This window comes from Leuresthes tenuis, unplaced genomic scaffold (assembly GCF_036924035.1).
Source record: "Leuresthes tenuis unplaced genomic scaffold, fLeuTen1.0.hap1 SCAF_11, whole genome shotgun sequence".
NCBI lineage: Eukaryota > Metazoa > Chordata > Actinopteri > Atheriniformes > Atherinopsidae > Leuresthes > Leuresthes tenuis.
Genome location: NW_027325365.1, coordinates 7,450,108 through 7,475,032, shown reverse-complemented (window position 1 = coordinate 7,475,032; position 24,925 = coordinate 7,450,108). Strand labels below are relative to the sequence as shown.

General features: G+C 39.3%; 1 protein-coding gene across 5 annotated transcripts in view; it reads right to left on the bottom strand.

Annotated features, from left to right (window-relative positions):
- The window catches only part of LOC140317744 (teneurin-3), a 140,187-nt gene that overhangs the window by 54,072 nt on the left and 61,190 nt on the right, over nucleotides 1-24,925 (bottom strand). For 4 of the 5 annotated variants that reach the window (XM_072395247.1, XM_072395248.1, XM_072395249.1 and 1 more), the window contains exons 5-11: nucleotides 20,441-20,679; nucleotides 12,446-12,571; nucleotides 8,893-9,107; nucleotides 4,582-4,792; nucleotides 3,423-3,524; nucleotides 1,441-1,635; nucleotides 118-318 (exon numbers count right to left, since the gene is read on the bottom strand). In XM_072395247.1, coding sequence (XP_072251348.1) covers nucleotides 118-318; nucleotides 1,441-1,635; nucleotides 3,423-3,524; nucleotides 4,582-4,792; nucleotides 8,893-9,107; nucleotides 12,446-12,571; nucleotides 20,441-20,679 — 1,289 coding nt within the window. The remainder of the gene's footprint in view (nucleotides 1-117; nucleotides 319-1,440; nucleotides 1,636-3,422; nucleotides 3,525-4,581; nucleotides 4,793-8,892; nucleotides 9,108-12,445; nucleotides 12,572-20,440; nucleotides 20,680-24,925) is intronic. The other variant, XM_072395251.1, reaches the window with a different exon arrangement.

Genomic DNA, 24,925 nt, shown 5'->3' with positions numbered 1-24,925 from the left:
AATAGCAGATTCATCAACATAAAATAAATATCTTTGCTGCAAACCTAAAGTGATGAAACGAGACACATAACAAATTTAAGTGATGGTGAAAAAAAAGAAAAAGAAATACTTTCTGACCTATAGAGCAGTCGGCTCCTGTCCAGTTGGCCTCGCAGATGCAAGTTCCTGAGTCGGTGTTGAACGTGCCATGACTGGAGCACTGCTCTGGACAAGTGCTCTTCAGAATCTCACAGCTGATCCCTCCCCAGCCCGGGTTACAGTGGCACTCACCATGATGACAGGCTCCATGACCGGAGCACGTCGGGTCCACACAGTCCACTGAAGACACACAGCGAGGATGACAGCAATGTCAGTTTACCACTTCTAAACAGGATGTCAAACATACTTATTTACCCTGGCCATTTTGAATACTCCACCTGCCAAAAGGGATTTTTAGAGTGGAAGCGCTCGAGTACCGGATGATAGTTGGTGAGTCAAAGCGAAAATTTTGGAGTCTTTTGTGTTGTCCGGTAGTAATTTTCCTTTCTATGTTCAGCTAGCGCCTGTACGATATATTATAGGGTACTTCTAACAGAGACAGCATAATTATGCTCCATTATAGGCATTAAGAAACAAAGCACAATTAGTGTCTAGACCGATCTAATCAATTACAATTAACAATTTTCTGCTCAACCTGCTGATCTAGGTTAATAATTGGCAATTATGACCAACATAATCAACCCATTACTAACAAGGGAGAATTTAGAACAATGTTTTTGTGCTTCCACTTGAGCTGGCTGCTCTGTGCATTTCTATATCTACTGGGGCATAGATAAGGAGCTTTTACCTGAAACAATTTTTTAAATAAGAGCTCCTTCTGCAAGCAACTACTGATGCAACCTCATTCCCTATATGTTTGTTTTTTTTCCCCCCATGTTTCTTTATTTCAAAGAAGACCTCAACATATTCATTAAGTCAACTCAATAGCTTTTTGCATGTAAGGTCAACAACTCCCACATGTAAATCTGAGCTGATAATTGCCTTTTATCTGCAAGAGGATCGATAAAGTTAAATGCAATGGAGTGAAGGGGGTAGAGGGGTGGGAGGAGAGGTTGACAAGAAAGAGAGAGCAGCCCTTTCTTAGTAAACTGAGAAACAGATGCCATGTACTGATTGATTTTAACAGGTGTCGTCATCTGTGGAGCCCTCCAGTAGGTGACTGCATCAATGGGCCATGTACAATCTGTTCAAGCTTGCACCCTGATGTGGTTTTAACACTAAGAGGGAGTTAATTTATACACACAATATCAATAACAACATTCAAAGCATTATCTGCTTGGTGAAGTCGAAAACACTGATTGTTTCAGCAACTGAGTGAGTCAATTCCCTCTGAGCGTCGCAGAAATTTGTTACATCCATCCGCTCTTAATCCAGGAGGGAGAGTTTTTCTTTCTGGATTACCTTGATCACAGTTGACTCCTTTGTGGCCAGCGTTGCACACACAGTTTCCCGCCATGCACAGTCCGTGTCCTCCACACTGAGGATCAATACACTGGGAGGTGGGAACATCACATTCGGTACCCTTCCAGCCGCTGAAGCATTGGCAGCGCCCCCTGGTGTATTGGCCATTACCGCTGCACAGCACGGGACAGGCAGCTGAGGAGAGATATCAGGTTTGAAAGAGCCCAAAATACATTCATATACAAGTTTGTAATTTTACTTTGGGGCTAAACAAGAATATGTTGAATTGTTTTAATGTAATTTTTTTCTTGTACATCGTTACAGCTCATCTTGTAGTGTTCTGTCTAAAACATTCAATCTAGGTCTCCTTCTCCTTAATATTCCTCTTCCAAATGAGTAAAGTCTGCTCCGATTGGTAAGCTAATTGATCCAAACGCACAAGGAGCAAAGGCTGCTATTCATTATTTGTTCAGAGTGTGTCAAAAAAGCCAAGAGACAGGCTTTGAACAAATGTGCTTCATGCCATTAAGTAAACAAGTAAAAACATGCACTACAAATGAGACGCTGCAGGCTGACCTTTTACATGGGCAAACAGCTAAATAACACATTTACCTAAAGGGAAAATCCTAAAAAGCAAAACATCTTTATCTACATAATGTACATTGTAATAATAATACAATAGATACAATACATAATGCACATCAGACACATGAAAATCCGAAACAGTCAGTTTGACTCTGTCAAAGGGAAGAAAACTGTATGGAGTTTATTTGGAGTTGCTAGTATATAGAGATTTTTGTTACCTGATAAAACTACATGTTCAGCATATGGATGTTATTTTCACTGAGTAAAACTAACTCTTTGTTTAGGACAGTGGTCTAGAAAATTTTAAAATGCATAAAAATATGAAGTGTCTTGAAAATATTGATGCAAAGTGTGCATCTTTCCAGGCTTCAGAGGGGAAAAAATGACACACTCCAGGTCATAAAGGGTTAAAGCCTTGTAATGAACTGGGGCATGTCTAGGGTGTACTCCCTCTCATCCTTTAGCATCTGGGATGAGTAGCCTCTCGCTGCAACCTGAGGGAAGCTGGAGTTGGACTATTCAACCTCATCCACATCCAAGTCAGCCAAAAGTCAGACAAAAGATGTCCAAGATGTTTCTCAGTTAAAAGTCAAACAGAAAGTGGAAAAATAAGTCTGAAGCTCACAGCTCACAGTGTCTGTGAGTTCTACCTTTGTAACCTGATTTTTATTTGTTATCAGTGTTTTTACAGATCTCAAGACACTGACTGATTATGAATGAATTGTACTGTGGTGTGTTGGCTGAACTTGCTGCTCTTGTTACCACAATCATCTAAAATTATTACTTCAAACAAAGAACACATAACACTTTTAAGTCAGACAATCAGACGAAGGTTTATGAAGGAAAAACCTGAATGCCTACAAGGTAGACTGAGGATGAAACACCTCAAACTCATTTAAGCTACATAAAGAAAAGCATTCAAATCTGTACACAGGCTGTGGCTAAACACGATATGTAAATATGCTGCCTGCTATGGACATTCAGCTTGAGCTTTCCAGCTAAAACACAATGCAATGTTGAGATAGTTTCCAAACAGTCTCAAATGAAATTTGCTTCTCATAGCCTCCCATACCATGTATACCAATGTAAACTAATATTGGTCCAGGCAATTTATCAATCAAGCTCCAGAGATAGAAATTGATTTTTTTTCCCCTCAGATTTCAATGCACACATTGAACAGCATTCATTTTACATAATTTGTACTGGGGTGGCAACAGAAATCCAAAAAATCTGAAAACTTGGGCAAAAAAATCAAAACCAAGCACAGACCTGGCTGAGCTACAAAGAAAAACACTTTTTGAAATTCTGGTGAACTGGTTCAATTTTCCATCAACGGGACGTTGAACTGATAAGCCTGAAATGACCCTTTATGATAAACATAAACTCTGAGTAATTACCTCTGGAACAGTATGGTCCAATGAATCCAGGGAAACAGTGACAAGATCCTGCCACACACTCTCCATTTCCGTAGCAGTTGTGTGTGCACTCTGTCACAGATTCTGTGGGTACAGAGGTGTGCAATTATTGATAACTCATAGGATTGTCATGTTAGAGGAAATCTGAAATCCCTCTTTAATCGAACATTTGACAACAGCACATATACTGCAAGACATTGCCCAAATTCTTTTTTGCTTTAATGCTTTTTAGGATGTGAAAGCATCTGTTATCTGCAGTGCTTATATCAGGCATGGCATACATTTACAGCTGTTTGTCCATGTCCCACTAAGGTTTAAGCCTCCATAACAGTATGTTGAATGCTGACTGTTCCCATCTAAGTCATGTTAAGCAAAAGCCACACAGGCATTTTAAATTAGACCAAATAATTCAATTTTCTTGACACATTTTCCTTCCCTCCTGTCTCCTCTTCTGCTTCAGCACCACCCCAGCCCCTTGAATGACTGATCATGCCCACACAAGCCATGCAATCTCTTGAGTGTTTACAACTCAAATCCTCTCTGAGTTGAAGTTAATCTGACATATCCTACAGACAGATTTTGTGTTCTTTCAACAGACCATCGCTCATAAATCACACCCTCAGAAGACCAACACCCTCATTTTGATCTGTGTTAAGAGGGCAAACTTTTATCTTATTGCTCTAGCTTGTATTGGATGTTCATTGAGCCAGTGTCAGACCCAAGCAATTTTGGTCTCACACATCGATACCTTCATATTTGTAAGGCTGGATCAATGGAACTCCCCAAAGGAAATAGGGAAAAAAAGGAAAGTTAACTCAACTTTAGTGTTTTCCAAGCTTAAAACCTATGAGGAAATTTTACAGACTTCAGAACATTGAAGAGGTTGTTAGGGGGGAAGGATCAATGCTGTGTGTTGTGCCAGGCACAATAATCCACTACCCTGGAATAGAAATCTAAATCTACCTCCCGCATGGCTCAAAGTTTAAAAAAAAATTAAAAGGCTGGTTTGTGTGGCAGACAGACTTTCAAACACTAACTGTTCACGCAGGCACAGCTGTTTCAGGAAATTAAAGTCTTCCAAACATGTCATTACATATCATTCCAATCACACTCATTAGCCAGCAGATGTGTATCTTCGTACCCTGGATGATGGTGTTGTAGGAGACTACTTCCACGGTTCTTCCATCATTATAGAACGCAAAGTGCCACACCCCTGAGTCAAGGTACTGGATGAATCCAGCTTGGTGGACAGTGACTGGGTGCTCTAGCCAGACCCTCGTGTCTGGTTCGCCCAGAGCACGGTGCTCTTTGGCAATAAGCCGACTGCCGTCCAGTAGCTCAACAAAGTCATACTGCAAAACAACACAGAGAAGAGATTCAAGCAGATGCAAGAGATTGTTATTTCAATGACAGTCTAATCAAATCAGACAGGAAAGTGGCAGGAGGGTTCAAAAAGAAGGTGCAGTGTTTTTATATTGGATGCTTTGTATGCAGCTTGTGAAAGCCAGCCTGACAGGAGCTATGCAAAGTTTCAACACAAGACACAGCCAGAAGTGGTTTGTATACACAGCAAATATTCAAGTATAATAAATGTTGATTTTTCAGTGGCAGTTATTTGAAGTGGATAGCTGTTGTCTGGAGAGGTGTTTGTGCACTGATTGAACTGATATGGCTCTGAGGCAAACACAAAAAATATATTGTGAATTCTGATGGGTGTTCACAGTAAAGAATAGTGGTTATTGCAGTCTGTTAAAGTAGCATTTATCTTGTAGAGTGCACATACTAATACTTAAAATTCAGATTGTTTCAGTGCTGGTTCACCTGTGCATAAAATTTTTTTTTTATTGTTTTATTTTGTGTCATGGATTTTTAATTATACCAATAGTTGTCTGTCATAATGTATATATAGATCCCCAAAGAGACATATCCACTAATATAAACAGTAAACAACATCTGTGGACATTTTATTTTTTATTTTCTTTACACAGAGAATTCATCATGATCATATCTCTATTTTTCACTTTTATCTTTTCAAACAAACATTGATTTACAGGGTAAACAAGAAGCAACGAGTTATTTCTGCCGATGAGTGAAGAGGTGCATCTGCTCTCACCGCACCTGCTCAACACCTGAACCTCATTTTGACTGGAGCTGAGAAGTACAGAGAGCAGCAGCAGAAAACAGTGTAACGCATACAGTGCAAACAATCCCCAAACAGGCTACAGGCTGCAGAGAAGCACGGCAGATGAAAACAGCAGATCCCCCGGCTTAAGCACTTGTTAGCTACACAGATGTACCGAGTCTATAGTGAACGCTCAGGCAGCAAAAAGATTCTGTGGGCTGCTTAAGAGTGTGATGCATACAGATTGGCCCTGTAGCTGTTTTTTTTTTTTTTTTTAAAGAGGTTCAGTTCACATGCAGTGATGAGACTGTTTGTGTATAGCTCTGATGCAACACTGGTTTTGAGTGACACACAGCTAAACATTTCAAATTTGATTTCAGACAAGTGTCTGAATAAGGGAAATTTTATGAAAACTCATGTCTAAAAAATTTATTGTAGAATAAATAGGTCGATCTATGTAAATCTTAAATTCCAGCACATTTACTATAATAGTGTTTAAGTCTATTAATTGCTTTTTGACCTTTTCATGGTCAGACTTTGAATCAATGGACCTTAAATTCACAACCTTGTGGAAACACAATGTACCTCCACTGGGTGGAAAGATGGGGGGTGGTACATTAAAACTAGATTTAAAGCAATCAGGAATGTGACCCGAGCAACAAAGTCAACGTTCAGATTTCAACCCCTTTCAGTTAGATAGAGGGGGCAGGCCGGGGATATTAACCTGGCGGAAGTTGCCTTCTTTGTGTTGTTGACTTGAGGGGGAAGTAATAAAACAGTTCATCCCACTAGCCCTAAACCCCTAGCCAAGTGCATACATCTCGATTAGTTGGTGTGAAAGCCTCCCCAACTCATTTCAATCTGACAATACCAGTGAATAAAAGTCAGGAGACCAAGCGTGGAGAGACTGCCGGATGCTCTGTGGATAGAGGAGGAATGCTTAGAGCCTGTAAATTCCTCAGCCTTTAGATTGAATGAACTTGAATTGTATGACTGCATGCAAACCTTGAATAAAAAAAAAAAGTTTGTTTCTTCCAACTTGTCTGGTTTGTATCCTCACAGACAGACACTCAATAGCAGATGGAGGAAGTCTATATTTGAGGAAGGTGGAAAGGTTGTTGCACTTAAATGTTGTCTTGTCTTCCAAGCAGTGAATACAACTAACAGTCAATATCTCTCATTGAGGTCTTTCATGCTCAGTTAAGTAAATGCATTGATTTGTGCCCCCAGTACCTGAACAGAATGTAATTTAGAAGTAGGTACAATGGACACAATGTCCAGTATTGATAAGCTTGAGTGTCTGTACAACAATAACTCGAGACAGAAAGTATCGTCTTGTTAATTAGTACCCTTTGGACTTTGATTTTGCTTGGTTACCATGTTTTTGTTTCTCCCCTTGGAAGTGCAATCCAGCTCACCAAGTGTTACTTACATCAGACTTTGTTCCATCAAAGTGTGGCTGTAACTGTCTGCACTTGAGTGAAGCCCATCTTTACAAAGAGAAAATGTCGAAAAGGTGAAGCTAAGAGCTTTTTCCGTCAAGTGTGGTGGAAAATAACCATTGTCTGAGTGCTTCCATCACCATCAGCACACATCAGGCATTTAGATGCCCAAAAAATGTCATCTAAAAGACAAGTAAGACATTTTGCAAACAGCTCAGTTTGCCAAAGGAGGAAATTTCAAGAAAGTTGCGCATGTCCACACACAAGCCAACTTAGTGAAGCAAAAAAATGGTGTGTATCATGTAAACCAAAGCAGAACGTAATGTATCCCTAAAAAATTTATATTTAAAGTCAGCAATGTGAGAGGAACATTTTCTTGTGTAATAGAGCAATGAATTATGGGATTTCAACATATACAGTAAACAATATCAATTTCATTTAAGAATCACAAAGGTCTCTACACATGGGACAAGACCAAAAAACAATACTGAATGGTGAACATTTTTGGGCCCTAAGGCAGCACTGTTTCAGAAACAGACAGAATACTGTAGTGGAAATCACTGCATGGGCTCAAAAACACTCCACAGTTATTGAACACAGTTTGTTTCTGCATCCAGAAATAAAAGATTAATACAAATATATACGGTACTGTACAGTATATATATATATATATACTGTATATATAAATAAAAGATTTTAAATTTTTTTGGAAATCACTGACAATAAGTATTCAAAGGTTGCATAAGAGAGCAGCTGTATTATCAGAGTGCAATTCAAATACCAGCATCTCTGATGGTATAGAGGTGCACGACAATCCGTTTAGCAGAGCTACAGTTACAGCTCGACTTGCTCAGGTAATTAGAGCACCATCCTTGTTCCAGTATACATGTACACAAGCACAATCAAGTATGCCCAAGGCTACTGTAGAGTGTGTGCAAAAAAACAACAAAGAAAGTTCAACACATTTTGACGCTTCTAACTTTTTCTGTGGGAGATTATCATCCATAATAGCCGAATTCACTGCCAGACGTTGTCTTTACGCTACTTGAATGGGTTCAGTCTGATAATGCTGGGGTTATAAAGTCAGGGTATTATTAGAGTAGTACAACACACTGGAAAAGCTTCAATGAATCCTGATCCTTGTGACCCTTTTCAATCATCATTTCAGACATGTTTAGCTGTATGACCAAAGAAACACAAAATTAAGTGAATAGGAGCAGCTTTGCATGGAATTTAGCTGTATGAAAATAAACTTACACTTTGTGAAGAAGTACCTGAAACCAACATGTGAAACGCACTTAAGCCCATTTTAGCCTAATTGTGCCTATACATGCAGCAATAATTGGAACCACAACTGGATTATCTGATTACTTTTGTCCAGTTTTTGAGAAGCTCAATTTTGTACGAATTCAACTAGACTATGCTTACATGTATTTTAAAACTGCCTTTAGTCAGCTGAGTAGCAATTTGTTACACAATGTTTTTTTTTTCTGGTGTCACGTAAATGCCCCTAATGTCAAATCATAGTCTACAAGTATTACAACAGCATGGCTATGTAGAAAGTCCAGGTACTAAAATGACCGACCTGCAGTCAGGAGGTGTCACCCACTGAAAGCAAAAATATTGAAACTAAAATATGGCAAAGGCTAACCCATACAACTGAGCTATGAATGGGAAAAGAACAGGAAATTTCACTTTCAAAACCACTACAATTGGTCTCATTAGTTAACAAACTGTTTGCGTGCTTCGCAGCATTTTTTGATTATATTTTTTGATCATACTGTAAAAAGGCATTGTTCTCAAGTAGCATAGCACCTAAAAGAAAAACAAAGACCACAGTGTCTTTGAACACAGATACATTAATCAGAATCGCTCACACATGTTTTACCTGAGTGTGAGATGGTGCAAGACCCTTTCGTCCATAGACTCCAATCAGTGCGTTCTTCTGTACCGAAATGTTGAACTTTACGAAGCGTGGCTGCTCCATGCTTAGTTGAGATCGCCAAAACACCCCAGGTGGGACGCTCTGAGCCACTCTCTTCCCTATGTCGACCTGTCCAGTATCAATGGAGTTGTTCTCTGGGTGAAGCACACTGAATCTTCCTAAAAGACAGAAACACAAGCCCATGCACTAATTATATGCCAGATGTTACAGCATAAACACAGAAAAAAAGTTATGGCAATAGCATATAGCATTTAAAGCAATACATCAACCAAACCCTCACACTCACATCTTAAGTGCAATCTTTGTTTTTAATTCTCTGTATTCATCATGTTGCTTTCCAGTGTAATCTCACTTCCTTATTCAAGCAAGGCCATAACTATAAGATTATTTTATCTCCTCCAAATGAGCTGTGACCAAGCATGACAGGATTAAGAATACTGTTGTCATTTGCTGCTTACTAAAAAAATAAAAAGGAAGACCAGATCTAATTGTCTTTTTATAAGACTCTAACAGGCCAAATCCCCAATCATTACTGTGGTCCTTGTGGTTCATAGAGTGAGACTTCAAATCAGATAAGGTGTAAATGGAATCTGTCAGATACACTTAGAGCTACCTTACCAGAGCAATAACAGCAAATCAAAACAATTTGCTGAATGCTGTCCTTCAACAGTGTCCTTACAGTGCCAATATTTTTCGGGCTGTAATATGGTTCACAGTGACATGGAAAACTGAGGTGTACAACATCATGTCTTTACCAGAACAAATGTCATTGTAAAGAAGAGAAATCTATAAAGCATTTAAAGTCTGTGCCATCTAAAGCTGTGGCTAAGGAAGGAATGTGTGCAGATGATACAGAGCAATGCAAACAACTAAACCTTTTGCTCAGCTCCACTTCCATAGAAGCATTGTTGTATGTGGACACATGTGCTGTAGCTGTGAGTATATCTGTTTGTGCCAGACTTCCTTTATTTGCATGCCTCAGTATTGGGTGTGTAATGAGGCCATTGCCTGTCACTTCAGCTTCAGTCAAAGAGAGGCTTGGAAGCCAAGTTTACCTCTGGGGAGAATAATAGCTGGCTATTGATTGCCTTTAAACAGTCCAAAACCTGCCTCATGCTATCTTAATTAGCACTACTTATGAGGATTTAAATCTAGCTGAGTTTAAACAATTGAGCTTTTGCTTGGCCTCCTCAACTCAATTAATTCTGTCGTGGCCATGCATTTTAAATACTGCACTGTGCTTAGAGATTCATTTGGTGGCTTTTGCAGTAAAGGTGAGCTGAGATGGCCTGCTTGCTTGTTGATGAATACACAACGGGCCAAGATTATGATTAGCGAGTACAAAGCTGTCTGGAGTCAGTCAATTGATTTTCAAAGGGTGAAAGATGCTTATAAATTCTCCTGGCTCTGCACTAAGCTGAGTGTGGAGGCCAATTGTTTTGCTTTGTAATTTGTCTTTCTTAATGTTAAATTGAAACTTTCTTTCATTTAATTAATTTTCAATTTGGTGCTTTAAACATCCCTTAAACCATAAAGACTGGGTTAAAGGACTCAGTATAGGTATATTCTTTTCAGCCTGCATACAATGATTGTGTGTTGGTTCTTTAAAGCTTGAAAAGCAAATGTAGTTCTAATTTTTGTTAGAAAAATGCTGACGAATTTTACAGTAAAGACAAGCCCAAAGTTTTAAGCTTTCTTATTCAAGTGGGACGTATACTTTCCAGCGTGTAGGATTTGGACGGATCTAATGGCAGGAATGCAATAAATATTAGTTTCTGTTTCTTTTACAGATGGTGCTATGTACACTATGTTGCAACACTATTGGAGCCCAGCACAGTACAGCACAGTTTGGTTCTTTTATTTTATATATTCAAAAGTTATTTTGGGGTTTTCTGTTGTAGGGTCTACTTCTGCTTCTACTTACTGATACTGATACTCAGCCATGGTTCCAAATGAGCTGATACTATACGGTGACATGAAAATACTGCAAAGCGTTGATTGGTCAGACAGATTCAACCCCTCTGGGGATAAACAATTCCCTGCAGCAGCGCAAATACATCTATACACTTCCTTATTTCATTACATTATTTCTAAGTCTGTAAAAATACTCTTTACTCCTCTATATTTCTGACTTGTAAGTTCCTTTGAATGAAAGTATCCGTAATTTAACAAACACACACACAGAGAAGTTAACTGTCTTGTCTGTCACCACAATCGTTGTGCCAATAAACAACTGATCCTGCCCACGGTAAGGGGACACTGTCTGTGAAATGAAGCATGGCAGAGTTGTGCCGAATTGAACAATGCTTTACAGTTCTGTACTCTTTATTGGAGAAACACCTTTATAGATGGTAAGTCAGGTAAGGGTTGAGTTTCCATTATCATTACTGCAGGCCCACAGGGCTTAACATTATTTGTAAAAACAGTGGTGGATCTGAGGAGACTATCCCATGAATAAAGAGTACTGATTACTATAGATATGTAATTTCTTACATTTTTTCAGTTTGGTTGATCCTTTATGTGTCACCACAGAAAATACACACAAACTACAGAGTCCATCTTTGGCCACAGCTTGGTATCAAATGGACTATATGAGCTTCTTCTCCTGATCACAGTGCAGTGGTCAGACTAGATGACAGCAAATCAGTTTTGCTAACTATTTCCAAATATATTCAGCTATGGACCTTTTAAAAAAAAGTTGCTTAATGTAATACGAAGACATGATATTTGCATATAGCATATTCATGTCATTAAGTTGCTTTTCCTTTCTGCTTTGTGTCAGCCCTTTACATGTGTCTGCATCTGTCTCCTACTCTTTGCGCTCACATATGCAGTATATTAGGATAGCCAAATTCCAAATAAAGCTGCTGTCATCCATATTTCTTTCTGCTTCTGCTATCAGACAACAAAATGAGTCTGAAATTGAGACTGAAAAGTAGCCCATTAAGAATAAGTATTAACCTATGGGTAATAGCAGAGCATTTAGAGATAACCGCTGCAAAATGGTTGTGATTTTGAAAGCAAGGCATCATCTGACAAAATTGCCATCCCCATCAGTTATGAACAACATTTGTGTGATGATTTTCCACTATATTTACAGTAAAGTACAGTTATCTTTTTGAGAGAAAGTAAGAAATGCTTGAATGCCTCAAATCTTGCTCACGCTGACCACAGCCATGTGAACCAACACAAGGACAAAACTGCATGTACTTCTGTTTCTCTGTTCTTTAGTAGCATATGTTTGAAGTCTTTTCAGGTTTAAGGTTTTTCTACCCATTAAGGCTTCAAAGTTGTCTTATCTATTGATGACTTTTAGAATTGCATTACTGAGAATAAATAATGCAGCCCTTCAATTATAAAATTTAGCATATTCAAAAAGCAATATAGAATACACTGACATAGTCAACTATAAAGTGAGGCTGACAAAAGGAATTGCAATTTTCTAAATTAATTAACTGTAATAATTGCGCATTAGACGTCAATATTTTTTCCTCACCATCGGCAGCCAAAGCAGTCACAATGCTGGACTGAGTGGGCCCGGTCTTCCCAACTCCTCCGTTTTCAAAAGCTGGCTGGTTGTCCAATTCTTGGAGCTGCCAATTGAGGCCGAAAAGGTGCATTGCTGTGAAACACACATACACACACATAAAAAAAGAGACTGTGTGGGCTTGTAAAAAACTGAAACAAATAAACAAACAGTCGCACAAGAACAATCAAGCCACTTAAGCACAAAAGACTTGTGGGAGTGCACAGTGGACAGATTCAGTGCAGGCTGAAAAAACAGCAATTTAACTTGAAACATTTTTTTTTTTATTCCACATTTCGTTTTCAGTGGCTAGCCTGCCACAGGTAACTTTTGTGTAAACACAGCAATGATACCGGCCAGACAAAAGTCATTTCAATCAATACTGTGGCATGTTTCCTTGGGGAGCACTGTTCATTAAGGTTCGAAACTGTCAGCTTACAAGAGCTACTGCTTCAAAGAGAGCAGCAGGCTGACTTTCTATTTTGACACAAAGCTTCCACTTCAGACAAGCAGACAAGATACACTGGGAAAGTCTTAAACTCCCCAAGTCTAATACAAAGGAGATGCGGCTACATGGGTGTGAAAGAGTGAGATAGAAGAGGAAGCATAAAGTGAGAGACTTTTTCCAAAGTGGAAGGCAGTGTATTGAAAAAGACACTCGCAGCAGGAGATGGAAGTGAGAGGGTGAGACGCTGCGGCACTCCTCTAGTTCTCTTACATAACTAAAACGTGTCTCGCTTTCATTCAGACAACCTGCTTTATTGTCACAGAATTGGATGCAATCAAACTGTGCTCTTGTTGTTTTGGGAAACTGAGGTGTTTCTGTGAGCGCAGCGAGAGGGCCAATCTCCTTCAAAGCCACTAGACAAGGAACATGCTGAGGAAGCATCTTGATTTCCGACCATTTGATCTGCGAGAGGAACTTTTCTCCAACACCCATCGCTGGGAAGATGGATATCGACTGCGGCAAATAACTGAGAGGTGGATTTGGGGCCAGCGAGAATATCATATGTGAAGGAAACCAAAAGAAAGATGGGAAACAAGCATGAACAGTGTGTCAATAGATACTTGGTTAAGAAATAAGGTGCCTGTTTGCCTTTTGAAAAGTCTCCTGATGAAAATACTTGGCACCAGTTTAGTCTGCTGACTGAGACTGCACATCGCTCTTGTCCTTGTTAGATCAAATGAGCAGGTGCAGCGTAGCCTTGAATTTCAGATAATTCAGTCACATAATGCAGATTTGAATGACAGTGTTTGGGTATCCAGTGAACTCAGTCAAAATCATCCTCAGTCTCAGAATCCATTTTTGTTGCCAGCGAAGCGAACAAACTTTATCACGAGTAGGAGAAAGTTCTTATTGTTTCATCTATAGTTTTAACAATTCTGACTTTTCCGTCTGTACCACCTAATGTGAAAACCTGTGAGATCTGAGCACACTTATTACCATGTGCTACAGTGGCATATCTGAATTGGTTACACTCTGCATGTCTGCTTTTGTACTTTGTCTGTCTATGGACAGAAATGATCAAAAGAATAATATTTTTACCATAAAACAAAATCAGTCTCAAAACTTTAGGCTGCATCTAAAGAGAGTGCTCTTCAAGAAGTACCAGATACTTAATATAATGTGGTAATGTCTACTAGAGTACTTACAGGTCACTGAAACTAGTATTATCGAATCTTGAGATTGTGTCTTGTTTTTAATATACCAGTTCCCGCTGGTATTAATAACATTTTTAAATGTGCTGAATCCACTTCCTGCATTTAATTAAAACCAAATCCTCAGGTTTGGAAATCCAGAGAGTCTTGTCTGCAGCTTAACATAATTTGAAAAGAATCACACCAACCAACAGAAAGACCATTCTCCAGCACTGATATTTCCAGTTCTTTGACCAACATGTTAGTTGCCTTTCGCTGAGGCAAGACTTTCTACTAAACCGGTTCCAAAATTGCAGGGATCAACTGAGGTCATGGTGCATTAACCAAAGTAAAACCTCTGCCTGAAAGAAAAAAAAAAAAGAAAAAGAAAACCAAAGAAAATGACAACTCCTCTTGCAAAAAGATTGACAGCACCAAATTACAACAGGTCAGGGCATTACTTACACAATAAAAGGTGGAGCTTCACAAAAAACATGAAAAGAGGGAAAAAGTTTAGAATGATGCACCTGTTTGATGCCAAAAAAAAACCCTCTGTCACTAAGCTGACAGGTAGAAAACATGACATCATGCTGTATCAAAGGAAATGCTGAATGACAGATGATACATGCTGTCAAAAGAAGTTGTTACCTTACAGATAACTCTCATTTTTTTCTAAAATACATTAGAAATAACCTGCACTGATCTGGAATTGTGGCACAAAAATAGCACCTAGTTGCAGGAGCTCTGGTCAAATTGGAACTTTATTCTTAACCTATCTTGACTTGACCTATCTTGACTAAATGTGTTTACTTAAGCAGAAAACACTGTTTAAAAAAAAATAAAATTCATTGCATGCTTGAAGGAAGTCATCTGACATCTGTTATAGTTTGTAAAAAAAATGGAAAATTGAGCTATCCAAAGCCTAATAAAATCCCAGAATAAGACCCCAAATCCATACTAGTGGAAGAGGAGCAGCTGGATATGTAGAACATCAGGATCAGGAAGGCAAGATTATGTATTGACTTCAATTCTTCTCTACCTGGCTTTCAGATTTTAATGCAGACAGAGAATAGAGACGTAGAGGGAAGAGCATAGAAGGAGGAATTCTGTGTTTGTGAAAAACAGATGTTGTAATCCTGGATATGTTACCGAGAAGGAGTCTATGCACCCCGGATGGTGAACTTTTGGATCTTAGTTTTCACGAATGCTGTTTACTAAGAGATATAACCTATGTTACCTGCCAAGGCTGAATGTGTCATCATCAGCTCAGTTGTTGCCAAGATAGAATCACAACAACATAATGCATTCATGGTGACCTGCGGAGATTTCAACACCAACTCTCTCCAACACTCCAACTTTCCAATAGTTTGTCACTCAACTGACTTTTATTCTTTTTCATAAAATACAGGTTAAAGGTCGTTTCACAGCACTCTGGACATTTCTATATTGACAGAAAACATTCGAAGTCATAAGCTCAGTTAAGAAGAGTTGCTTTTCCTGTCACAGTATATAATATGTGTTTGTATCTGTTTGTTAGACAGCAAGGTCCGTTGAAATATCAAAGAAAAAGAGACATCCAGTCTTTGTTTAGTGCACCGGAACATCAAGTAAGTTTAAATGTTATTAGTAATATCAGAGGCAGAAAAGGTCATGATAAAAAAGGAGTGAAGTTCTAATGAAAATATTTCATAATGGTGTTTTAAGAAGAGAAAGGAACTGTAAGATGAGTTGGGCTCTGACAGACGGAGGCAGACAGAGAAGCAGAGTCTTTGGTATGTTTGCTGATCTCTCATCAGTTATATGAAATATGGACCACTTTCACATTTAGAACTGTTAGAGTTAATACAGCAGTTTTTTTTACTAAATAGTGTGGTCTTCTGAGTATGGACAACACCCTTCTTTTGTCAGAGAGGAAACACTGTTCAGATTCAGAGAAAGAGGTGGGAGTCAGACTCAGGGAGAAAACCTAAGACCTCACATGACAGCACAAGGGACAGGATCACACTGAATGATGATAAAACTACTGAAGCAACCTTTCTCTCTTCCAACACACACGCACACACAAATACCAAACGTTGACATGGAAATGAAATATCTGCCCATGGGAGCACCTGACTGGCTGACAAGCTAACAGACCGACACTGCCATCCCTTGGGCCAAGCAGCCAGGATGACTAAAAATGAATGTGACAACATCTAACCTAAAGAAATGCAAAGAAATAAAAGAAGCCTGGCAAAAGTGTCTTTGTCTGAAAAACACCTTTGCTGGGCTGGCTCCTGATTGTAGTCTCTACATCATTTAACACGATAAGTGCAGAGGCTCTTGGCTCTACACTTCTGTCCCCTTGTATCACAACCTTTCCACGAGAGAGGAAATTGCATGAGATGGCGTCTCTTGTGTATCAGAGCCACCAAAATCTGCCCCCCACATCCCTTCATAGCTCTCAATACACCAGGGTCTGAAACCCCACTTACCTCATCAACAAATTGCTTTGAGGTGAATAGCCCTCAATTTATGAATTTGCATAAGTTATTTTGGCAGCCTAGGCCAGTCCAATTAATATTTATGGGCCATGAGCGATTCTCTTCCTGAGCAGGAAACTTGGAAAAGCAGGCCTCTAATCGTTGATGTCAAAATTTGCCCTGTGGAACATCCACACTGACCATGAAGGAGAGGCTGAATCTGTAAGTTCACAACATGCTTATTTGAGCTCTGACATCCACAAGAGCTTTCGTGTACAGAAGCACAAACACTCCTGCACCATAAAATGTAACATGGCCCCAAGAACCCCCCCCCAGCAATTCTCGCAGCTAATCCCCACATCTTGGTCACGTGGTTGTGTTGCCACCAGACAAACAGAGCACTTGGCTTGCCAGATATGAAAAGCTGTTTTTCTTCTTTTTAGGTAAAATAAATACAAATATTCATCTAAGCCGCCTAGGGTATTAGAAACCAAAACAGTATGAAACATTAGTATTTCTAATGCAGGTGACATTATGCCGATGGCCAGAAGAAAAAAAAAATGTGTCCATTTACCAGAGAGAAAAGTGGCCCATCTGGAGACGCAGAGTGCCAACAACGACTGGGAGCTCAACAGCCGTAAAATATTGAGATAAACACTTTATGCTGGAAAATATCTGCACACAAACATCCCCGGGGAATTCCTAGAAATCAGCTGTACGACTGAACGCTAAAATGTCCCTGTTCTCCAGGACAGTGTTTCCATCAACCTCAAATGGATAAACAACTTCTCTATCAGAACTCTGACCAACATAGAGTTTGTTTTATAGTCCTGTGGCAACTGAAACAAGCTCAGTGTCTCTTTCTGTTGATCTTGGGGGTGGGATGGGGGTCAAGTTTGATTAGTGAATTAAGAAGCAGTCTCTTAGCACACTTAGCTTCTTCACTCATGAGCTGATGGCACCAGTACTGTCATTTGTCCCTTAGTCATAGAATTAGAGAAAATGTCTACAGTGTAAAAACTTATCTGAAAACCACAAGTTTAGAAGAAGATTTAGACATCTTTGTGATGGACAAAGCAAATGACTACAAAAAACAATTTATGCTTTATCTAAAGACAATATTAATCAATTTTATTGATACCAAGTTCTCTAAATTTGTCTGATATTTAAATGAAAATGTTACATGAAGAGAAAGATGAGCAATCTAATCAGACATAGTCAGAGGCGATATTGACTACATTTGGATTTATTTATGCAGTTACATTTTGAGCTTTTCCAAAAAATCCACATGGTGTTTCTGCACTCAGTCAGAGTATCAAAGCTGGACTCGTTCCTGATTGGTCTCTCTCTATCCGAACAATCACTGAAATCCTTGCAATCAGGCCAGTTTGCAGAGCTGGAACGGCAAAGACTCACCTCAGCAGGTTTGCTTCATCTGAATTGCAGGAGCTGCTGCGGCCGATTAGCAACGGTCCAATTTTTTTTTCTGTTCTGCTTGTGGAGACTTAAGTTTTTCAAATGAATAAAAATAGAAAAAATAGGAAAAATAATGGAGTTATATGCTGTCATAAACTTCCAACACAGTCCAATTTAGAAAATAACAGATGCAGCTGTGCCTTTATTTGTCTGTGAGTTTATCTTTGCAGTAACGGCGCTGTGAGAGGTGACAGTTGAAGAGCATTAAAGTATGAGTGCACTGCGCCGCTATTTAAGTCATTGCACCTGGCAGGTGAGTTGGCGGTGGATAAAAGAGAGGGGAAGTTGTGGAAACACTCTGAGACACCTGAGGCAAGTGGCAGAGGGCTGTATCTGTTTAAAGCACTAACACACACGTGAGCTCTTAGAGAGCTAAAGCATCAGGCATGCACAATGGAATCAGTCCAAGCAGTACAAAAACCCAAACATGCAATAAGTCTACAATTATACAAGCTCGTGATTTTTGAGATGAAAATGATGCAAATGAATCAAATATGCTGGAACCGTTTTTGACAACAGCTGAACAAATGACATTTTCCCTGGGTAAATCGAGCAGGTCTGTTATAATTCAAGGCTCTTCAGAAATAAAAGAAAATAGCAACATATATGTGTACACATTCATACTAATATATGATATGAACCACAAGAAGTAACAAAAATAGTTAAGTCAATAAAGGGATGATGAATATTAATACAGAAGTTGCACATTTATGACCTCTCCTCCAAGAGAGCACTTCCCTCTCTGTTCAGCAATAAAGCACTGGTTATAGGATCTCCCCAACATCGCCATATTTCTCTTTATACAACTCTGTCACATTTTCTCTGCCCCCAAGCTGGCTGAATACTTATATATCCGCTCAGGCAGAAAGGCACAGTGTAAGGATTAAGGGCTTGGATGACAAGGGAGGGCATGAGAAAAGATGAATCTGTAAAAGGTTTATTGCTGTGGTCAAAATTCTAAAGGTTAGCAAGAAGTCAGCTCTGACATATGCAATAAAAACAAAAAATAAACAAACAAAGAAACATTCAAAGGCTTCTTGTAGGAGGGGGGTTGAGGGATGAGTGTCTTAGCCTCCTGACCAAGATAAAAGCATTTCTTGTTTGACAGAGTAAGTGAGTTCTGGTTGTAGTACAACAAAGACTTTATGAACCAAGGTCTTTTTAACATTTCAAGACAGACTTAACACAGCTTTCTCTTTTATAACAATTCAGCTCCCAAACTTGTGTTCCATTCTAAAGTTGCAATTTGTGTCATTTGAAGGTCCTTCTGTGCCTCTTTTTTAACAAAAACTCCAGTGGACATGTATGGGCTATTGTTCTGTGAACTGGCAATCAAAAGTGTGGGGATGATGTGCAGCTTCCTGTCAAAAGGAAACAGACAGGGAAGTCTTCTGCAACTCTACTGATGCCATGTCTGCATTTCTAACTGAAGGCTTAGTCTGATAGACCGAATCATATCAGGCCATCTGCAGTTTCTGCATAAAGAAAAAAGCAGTGGAAGAGGAATGCCACCTCACCTCATGCAGCCTGTCAGCCTTTTGTTACGTTTGACCAGAAGACAATTGTCTAATGCTGAGGCAGATCATTTCCACTCCCTAAAGGAGAAAAAAATGCACTGCTTCTGGGACAAAAAAATATTGGTTTTGTGAACTCATGTGACAGGTAAAATAGTACTGCATCGCCTCATCAGGCGGTAACAAAGCTTACAGATACAGTTAATTGTGAATGAACAGATGGTCATTATTTATCTATTTATTTTATATCACAGAGACAAGGACAATCCATCTAATAGTGAAATATTTGAAAGTTTTAATAAAAAAAATAATAAACTGAAGGCTTAGATTTTGTACTCTAAATTGACATTCAAAAGGGTAGAATTTTGGTTTAAACACACAGTCGGCATTGAATATTGGAGAAGCCTGCCAATAAGATTTTCTGATCTGATGAACTGCTCCAAAACATAAACATGGACTGAGCTTTGTACTGTGACTCGATCTGTGAAAGGATGAGAAAGAGAACTTCTTAAACTGTAGCTGCAGCATGACAGTCTGAAAGACAGTTTTAGATGACAGGTTAGTAGGAGCGTAGCCTTAAATTGTTGAGGCCAATGTGTCTTCAACTGAATAGATGAAGAATTGTGGGGGAAAAAAGGGTGGTAAAAATGAGATAATACAGTACCGGCATGTGTCCATGACTGAGACAGACAGAGAGACATGAACAGTCCCTTGATAGAATTGAAGGGATACAAAAATCTTTTGGTTTAAAAGTTTAACAGCCGCTTGCTATTTGAGAGCAGATAATCAGTGAATAATATCCTGATGTTTGCCGTGCAACCATAATTAATAATCTGCTAAATGTTTAAGCTGTTATAATCCAATCTGAGTCTTACCTATGCAGTAGCAGAGAATGATGGACAGTACCACTGCTATGCCAACAGCGATCAGGGCCGTGCATTTCCAGGAACAATGTTTGGGTGACTTCTTAAACTTGAAAGCTCCCCTGGACAGGCTGTTTCTGGGCAAAGGGCGAGCAGGCGTGGAGTAAACAGTCCCCGTTGCCATAGTGTAACCAGGGGCTGCGGCGCCAAAGAAAGGTGTCGTACCTGTGCCCGTTTTAAATAGAAAATGCCTGTAGAAGAAGAAAACAGAAAAAAAGGGAGAACAGAGTATTTTATGTTGTTATTCTATTATATATCATGAATTAAGAAAGCTCACTTTGCAGCAGCTACAATAACCTACTTAGCTGTACTGTAGACTCATTTTTACTGCTCGTGTCTCCGTGTGGAGGTAAGTAGCTCAAATGACTCCAATTTAAATTGACAAAAAGAAATGAAGAAAGAAAAAAACCCACAAAATAATCACCCAGGTTAAACACACCTAACACTACTGTAACTCCCAAGTGTATCACACCACAGGAGAAACTCTGTTACAATCTAATATCCCATATTATCCTGACATTGAAAGAGGTTACCAAAAAGAACCTCATAAAAAACAATCATCTCATTCTTGCCCTTTTACAACCAGGCCTTTGCTAATAGCCCATTATACCTGGGGTAATTAACAGGGTTTAATCAAATGCACTACGGAGTGATCGTCTTATTAACTTTTAAACCCCACGTGAAAAGCTCTTAAGTAAATGAATTAAGCCTAGTTGCCACTCTTGCCACTACTTAGAAATGAATACCCAAATGCCTTCAGGCTAATGGGGACAGCCGAGGAAATTGGACAAATTGACCAAACACTGCACATGATATTCCAGCCCTCAACTGTAAAATGTCACTGCTGTTCCATTTCTACTGAAAATAAATTACATTTAAAAACAAAGGCAAAATTTATAAAGTTTTACTCAAATGAAATGAAACTTCAAATTAAATGCTTAAATTCGTCACAGAGTGGGGTTTAGTAGAACAGCATAAGCTTGAGTGCAATCGGGATTAAGAATGCAAAAGCCAATATTATAAACTTGTTTCTGTTTTTATCTTTGTTTAAAGGTTTAAAAAATTGACAAAGTATATGGAAAAGAAACACTCAGTCATTTTATTATTCAGGAGAGGTTGCTCCGCATGAACACTTCACATGCACCCTTGCACACAACATTACACTTGAAGGTGCCTGCCCAGCTCTACAACAGTGATGTCTATTCAACTGGAACATTTTGGGTTAAGTGGCTTAAAAGTGCCACTCAAACTGTCTAGAAGGTGAGGTCAAGGTGTTTCAAACAACCAGTGAAAAAACATAAAAACAAATCGCTGTGGTCTAGAAATAAAATGCACTAGTTAAGAGTTGAAGCACGCTTGTATATATATACATCTTGTAGTTTCTGTTCTTTAAAAGTTTCACACAACCCTTACCACAAGATATGTTTAATGTGTTGTGTGGATCCCGCAAGGACAGGTTTCCACAGTAACCACTAAGTCAAATACACCAACAAACTGATAAACCAGTGTTTGCTCATCAATTATTTGTGCAGCATCTGTGAAGTCTCCATATAATTTTGTAAAGGCTGTGATGCTGTAGTAAAAAGCACGAGCATGGTAACATTTAGTGGAAAATCCTGAAGCTGAGCCGTTAAAAAGATTGAAGGTTCATATAAAAAACAACTTACTGATAAGAGATTTACTGGTTTCATGATGGTAACTGAGAGTCAACTATGTAACATGGATGCTGTGAATGCACCTAAACTCTTGTATCGTAACTACTAAAATAATTTACAATGATATATTGTTCTTTAGACAAAATGTGCCCACTGTGTTGAGTGAAGAAAATTACATATTTCTGACTGTTACAGACTGTTTACAGATGTAATAGAGAAAATGTTTGTCATAAAACACTGCTCATATTTCTGTGCTGCCGCTGATATTTCAGGTGCTCTGTGTCTCATGTGAAGACATCTCTGAGGTAAAACCTTCTCTGATCAATTCTTGACTAAAAGAACAAATGTCAGATTTGGCTCTCTAGCTCCTTGATGCCCCAACTGACACGTGCCATCATGATCAGACAGGGATTCCATTTAAAGGTTACGGTACCACACTGTTGGAATAACAATGCATCAGACCTCTGAAACTTGGGACAGATCAGATTCCTCAGTCTGGAACAATGCGTACTGCAGCTGCAGAAGCAGACTCAGTAATATACAGTTGGGTATGAATTGAGGTCAAAACTTGCTTGATGGTGGAGGCGGCAGACGTGTAGTCAAACGTGCAGGCAAATAGACACTGCTATCTGGGGAGTTAAGAGTAAGTAGATGCAATCTGATGAGGTAGACAGAAAGGGATGTGAACGCACATCCTCGTCAATGTGTGTGCAAGGAGAGTTACGTATTCTATTTGAGGAAGGTGAATACGGATTGCAAGTTGGGGAGATTATCTAGAAACAGCATTGCCTGTAAACAAATGCAGTGAAATCTATGTGGACTCTTATTTAAGCCAGGCTATGAATATATTATGTTACTATGGCCTTCAAGTCAAAGGTATCTAAACTTCCAAACACCACAATCACATTTGTAGTGCAGCACTGTCATATTGCACGAGACACTGAAAACAGAGAAGGCATTTAGCTGACGACTATTGGACAAATAAGCAAAAACTTGAATATTTAAACAAAAAATAGTGCTTATTTTCCTTTACTTGCTGAATAATGAGTGCGCATACATAGTTATCATGAATAAAATGCATGTTGTTGGCGGCTCAAAATTGGAAAATCTGCAACATGTCCAGTTTTAATAACCCATCTTCTACGTCTGATAAAGTAGGAGGGAATCTGAAAGTTGTCAGCGTCACCGAGACAAATTCTTACCAAGGACATTTAATACACTTGACATTTAGAGTAATTCTGATGCCGACGGTTTTCATGTTACACACCCCTCCGCCCTATTTTTTCTTTTAAAAAGCAGACTGATAGAGTCTAAAGATGAAATGCTGTTGGACATGATTAACAAACAGCAGACCGGTGTAAATGTCTGCCGCTATAGACACTGGATGACCGGCTGTAATTGATTACAGGCAGTGTGATGCAACAAGGCACATTACTATGCTAATCCAGCCAATGGTGTGTTGTGAGTGCAGGAGAGGGAGACAGAGAGGAGACAATCAAGAGAGTGTGAGACCGAGAGGGATCGTGAGTAAATGAATGCCCGTGTGTCGGTGAGATCGCAGTGTGTTGGTGTGCACGCCTGTCTGTCCCATTGAGGAGCCTATAACACAAAAGCAGCCTGGTCTTCTCTGCTCTCACAACATTGCTTGTCATCATGATGACATTTGAAAACATGCTCAGAGAGGACAAAAGACTAAACAGTGAGTGGGTGGATGTGTCCACGGCTAAGCTCCAGCTGTAAGGGCGAGAGAGCACACAAGAAACAATGAGAATCGACAGCCTCAGAATATGTAATCTGCCTGTTAGCCGCCATTCTGTGTTAGCTTTAGCATTCCAAGGTGAGAGCTGGAATAATCAGGCTACTTTAAATAGGATCAAAAAGGAAAAAAAGAAAAAAATGACCACAGATGTGGTTCAACATTGCAGTGACTTGTTTTCACACTTGCTGTGCTGCTGTTGTGATCTCCCCATCAGAGCACCACCTGCCCTGTCGGCAGGGAGTCTGCTAGCAGGTGCTATTCTTGTGAAGCTCGCATTGCACCATGTGAATGTATTTCAGTGTCATCCCGCCCAAGGAAATCAGCATGGTGCCATCTTGAGTCGCTCCAACAGAGTGCTCAGATTGTTTGCACATGGGGTTTATCATATTTAACGAGTATGATTATATTTGATGGAAGAAAAGCTTAGCTCTTTTGTACATATTGTATGATGGTCTAAGGATTGTAACTGTGAAAATCACAGTTGCTTAATTCTGAGACAGTTTGGGTGAATGTATCTCTCTGCAAGATGGTGAAATCCGTAATATGTAATGAATTTTTATGAATAACTATTTAGATTACTTCTTACTGTGTAACACATCTGGAAAAGATGTGCAGTGTTTTGCCAGTAGCATTAACAGTTTAAGTATTAAAATAAAATGGGAAATATTGCAGTGCTCTGCAAAAAATAATACAAGAATGTGTCCTTGGCATTAAATATGTTGGCAAAATAAATTAAAAGGGCAACGCATGAGAAAAAGAAAAAGAAAATACATCTTGAGGATTACTACTTTGCCAACACTGCCATCCAGTTTGGCAGGTAACCAGCAAATACTGAAAGCTCCTCTCTGTTCCACAGGGCTAGTTGGCTGATATCTCACACATGACTAATCAGTCCTGCTGCAATCATGACATAGTGGCTGGTACACACGGAAGAAAAAAAGTTCAATGCCCGCCCCCTCCTCAGATGTGGAGCACGACTGACTCATGATTTACATGTGCATGCCACACAAACATGTACACACA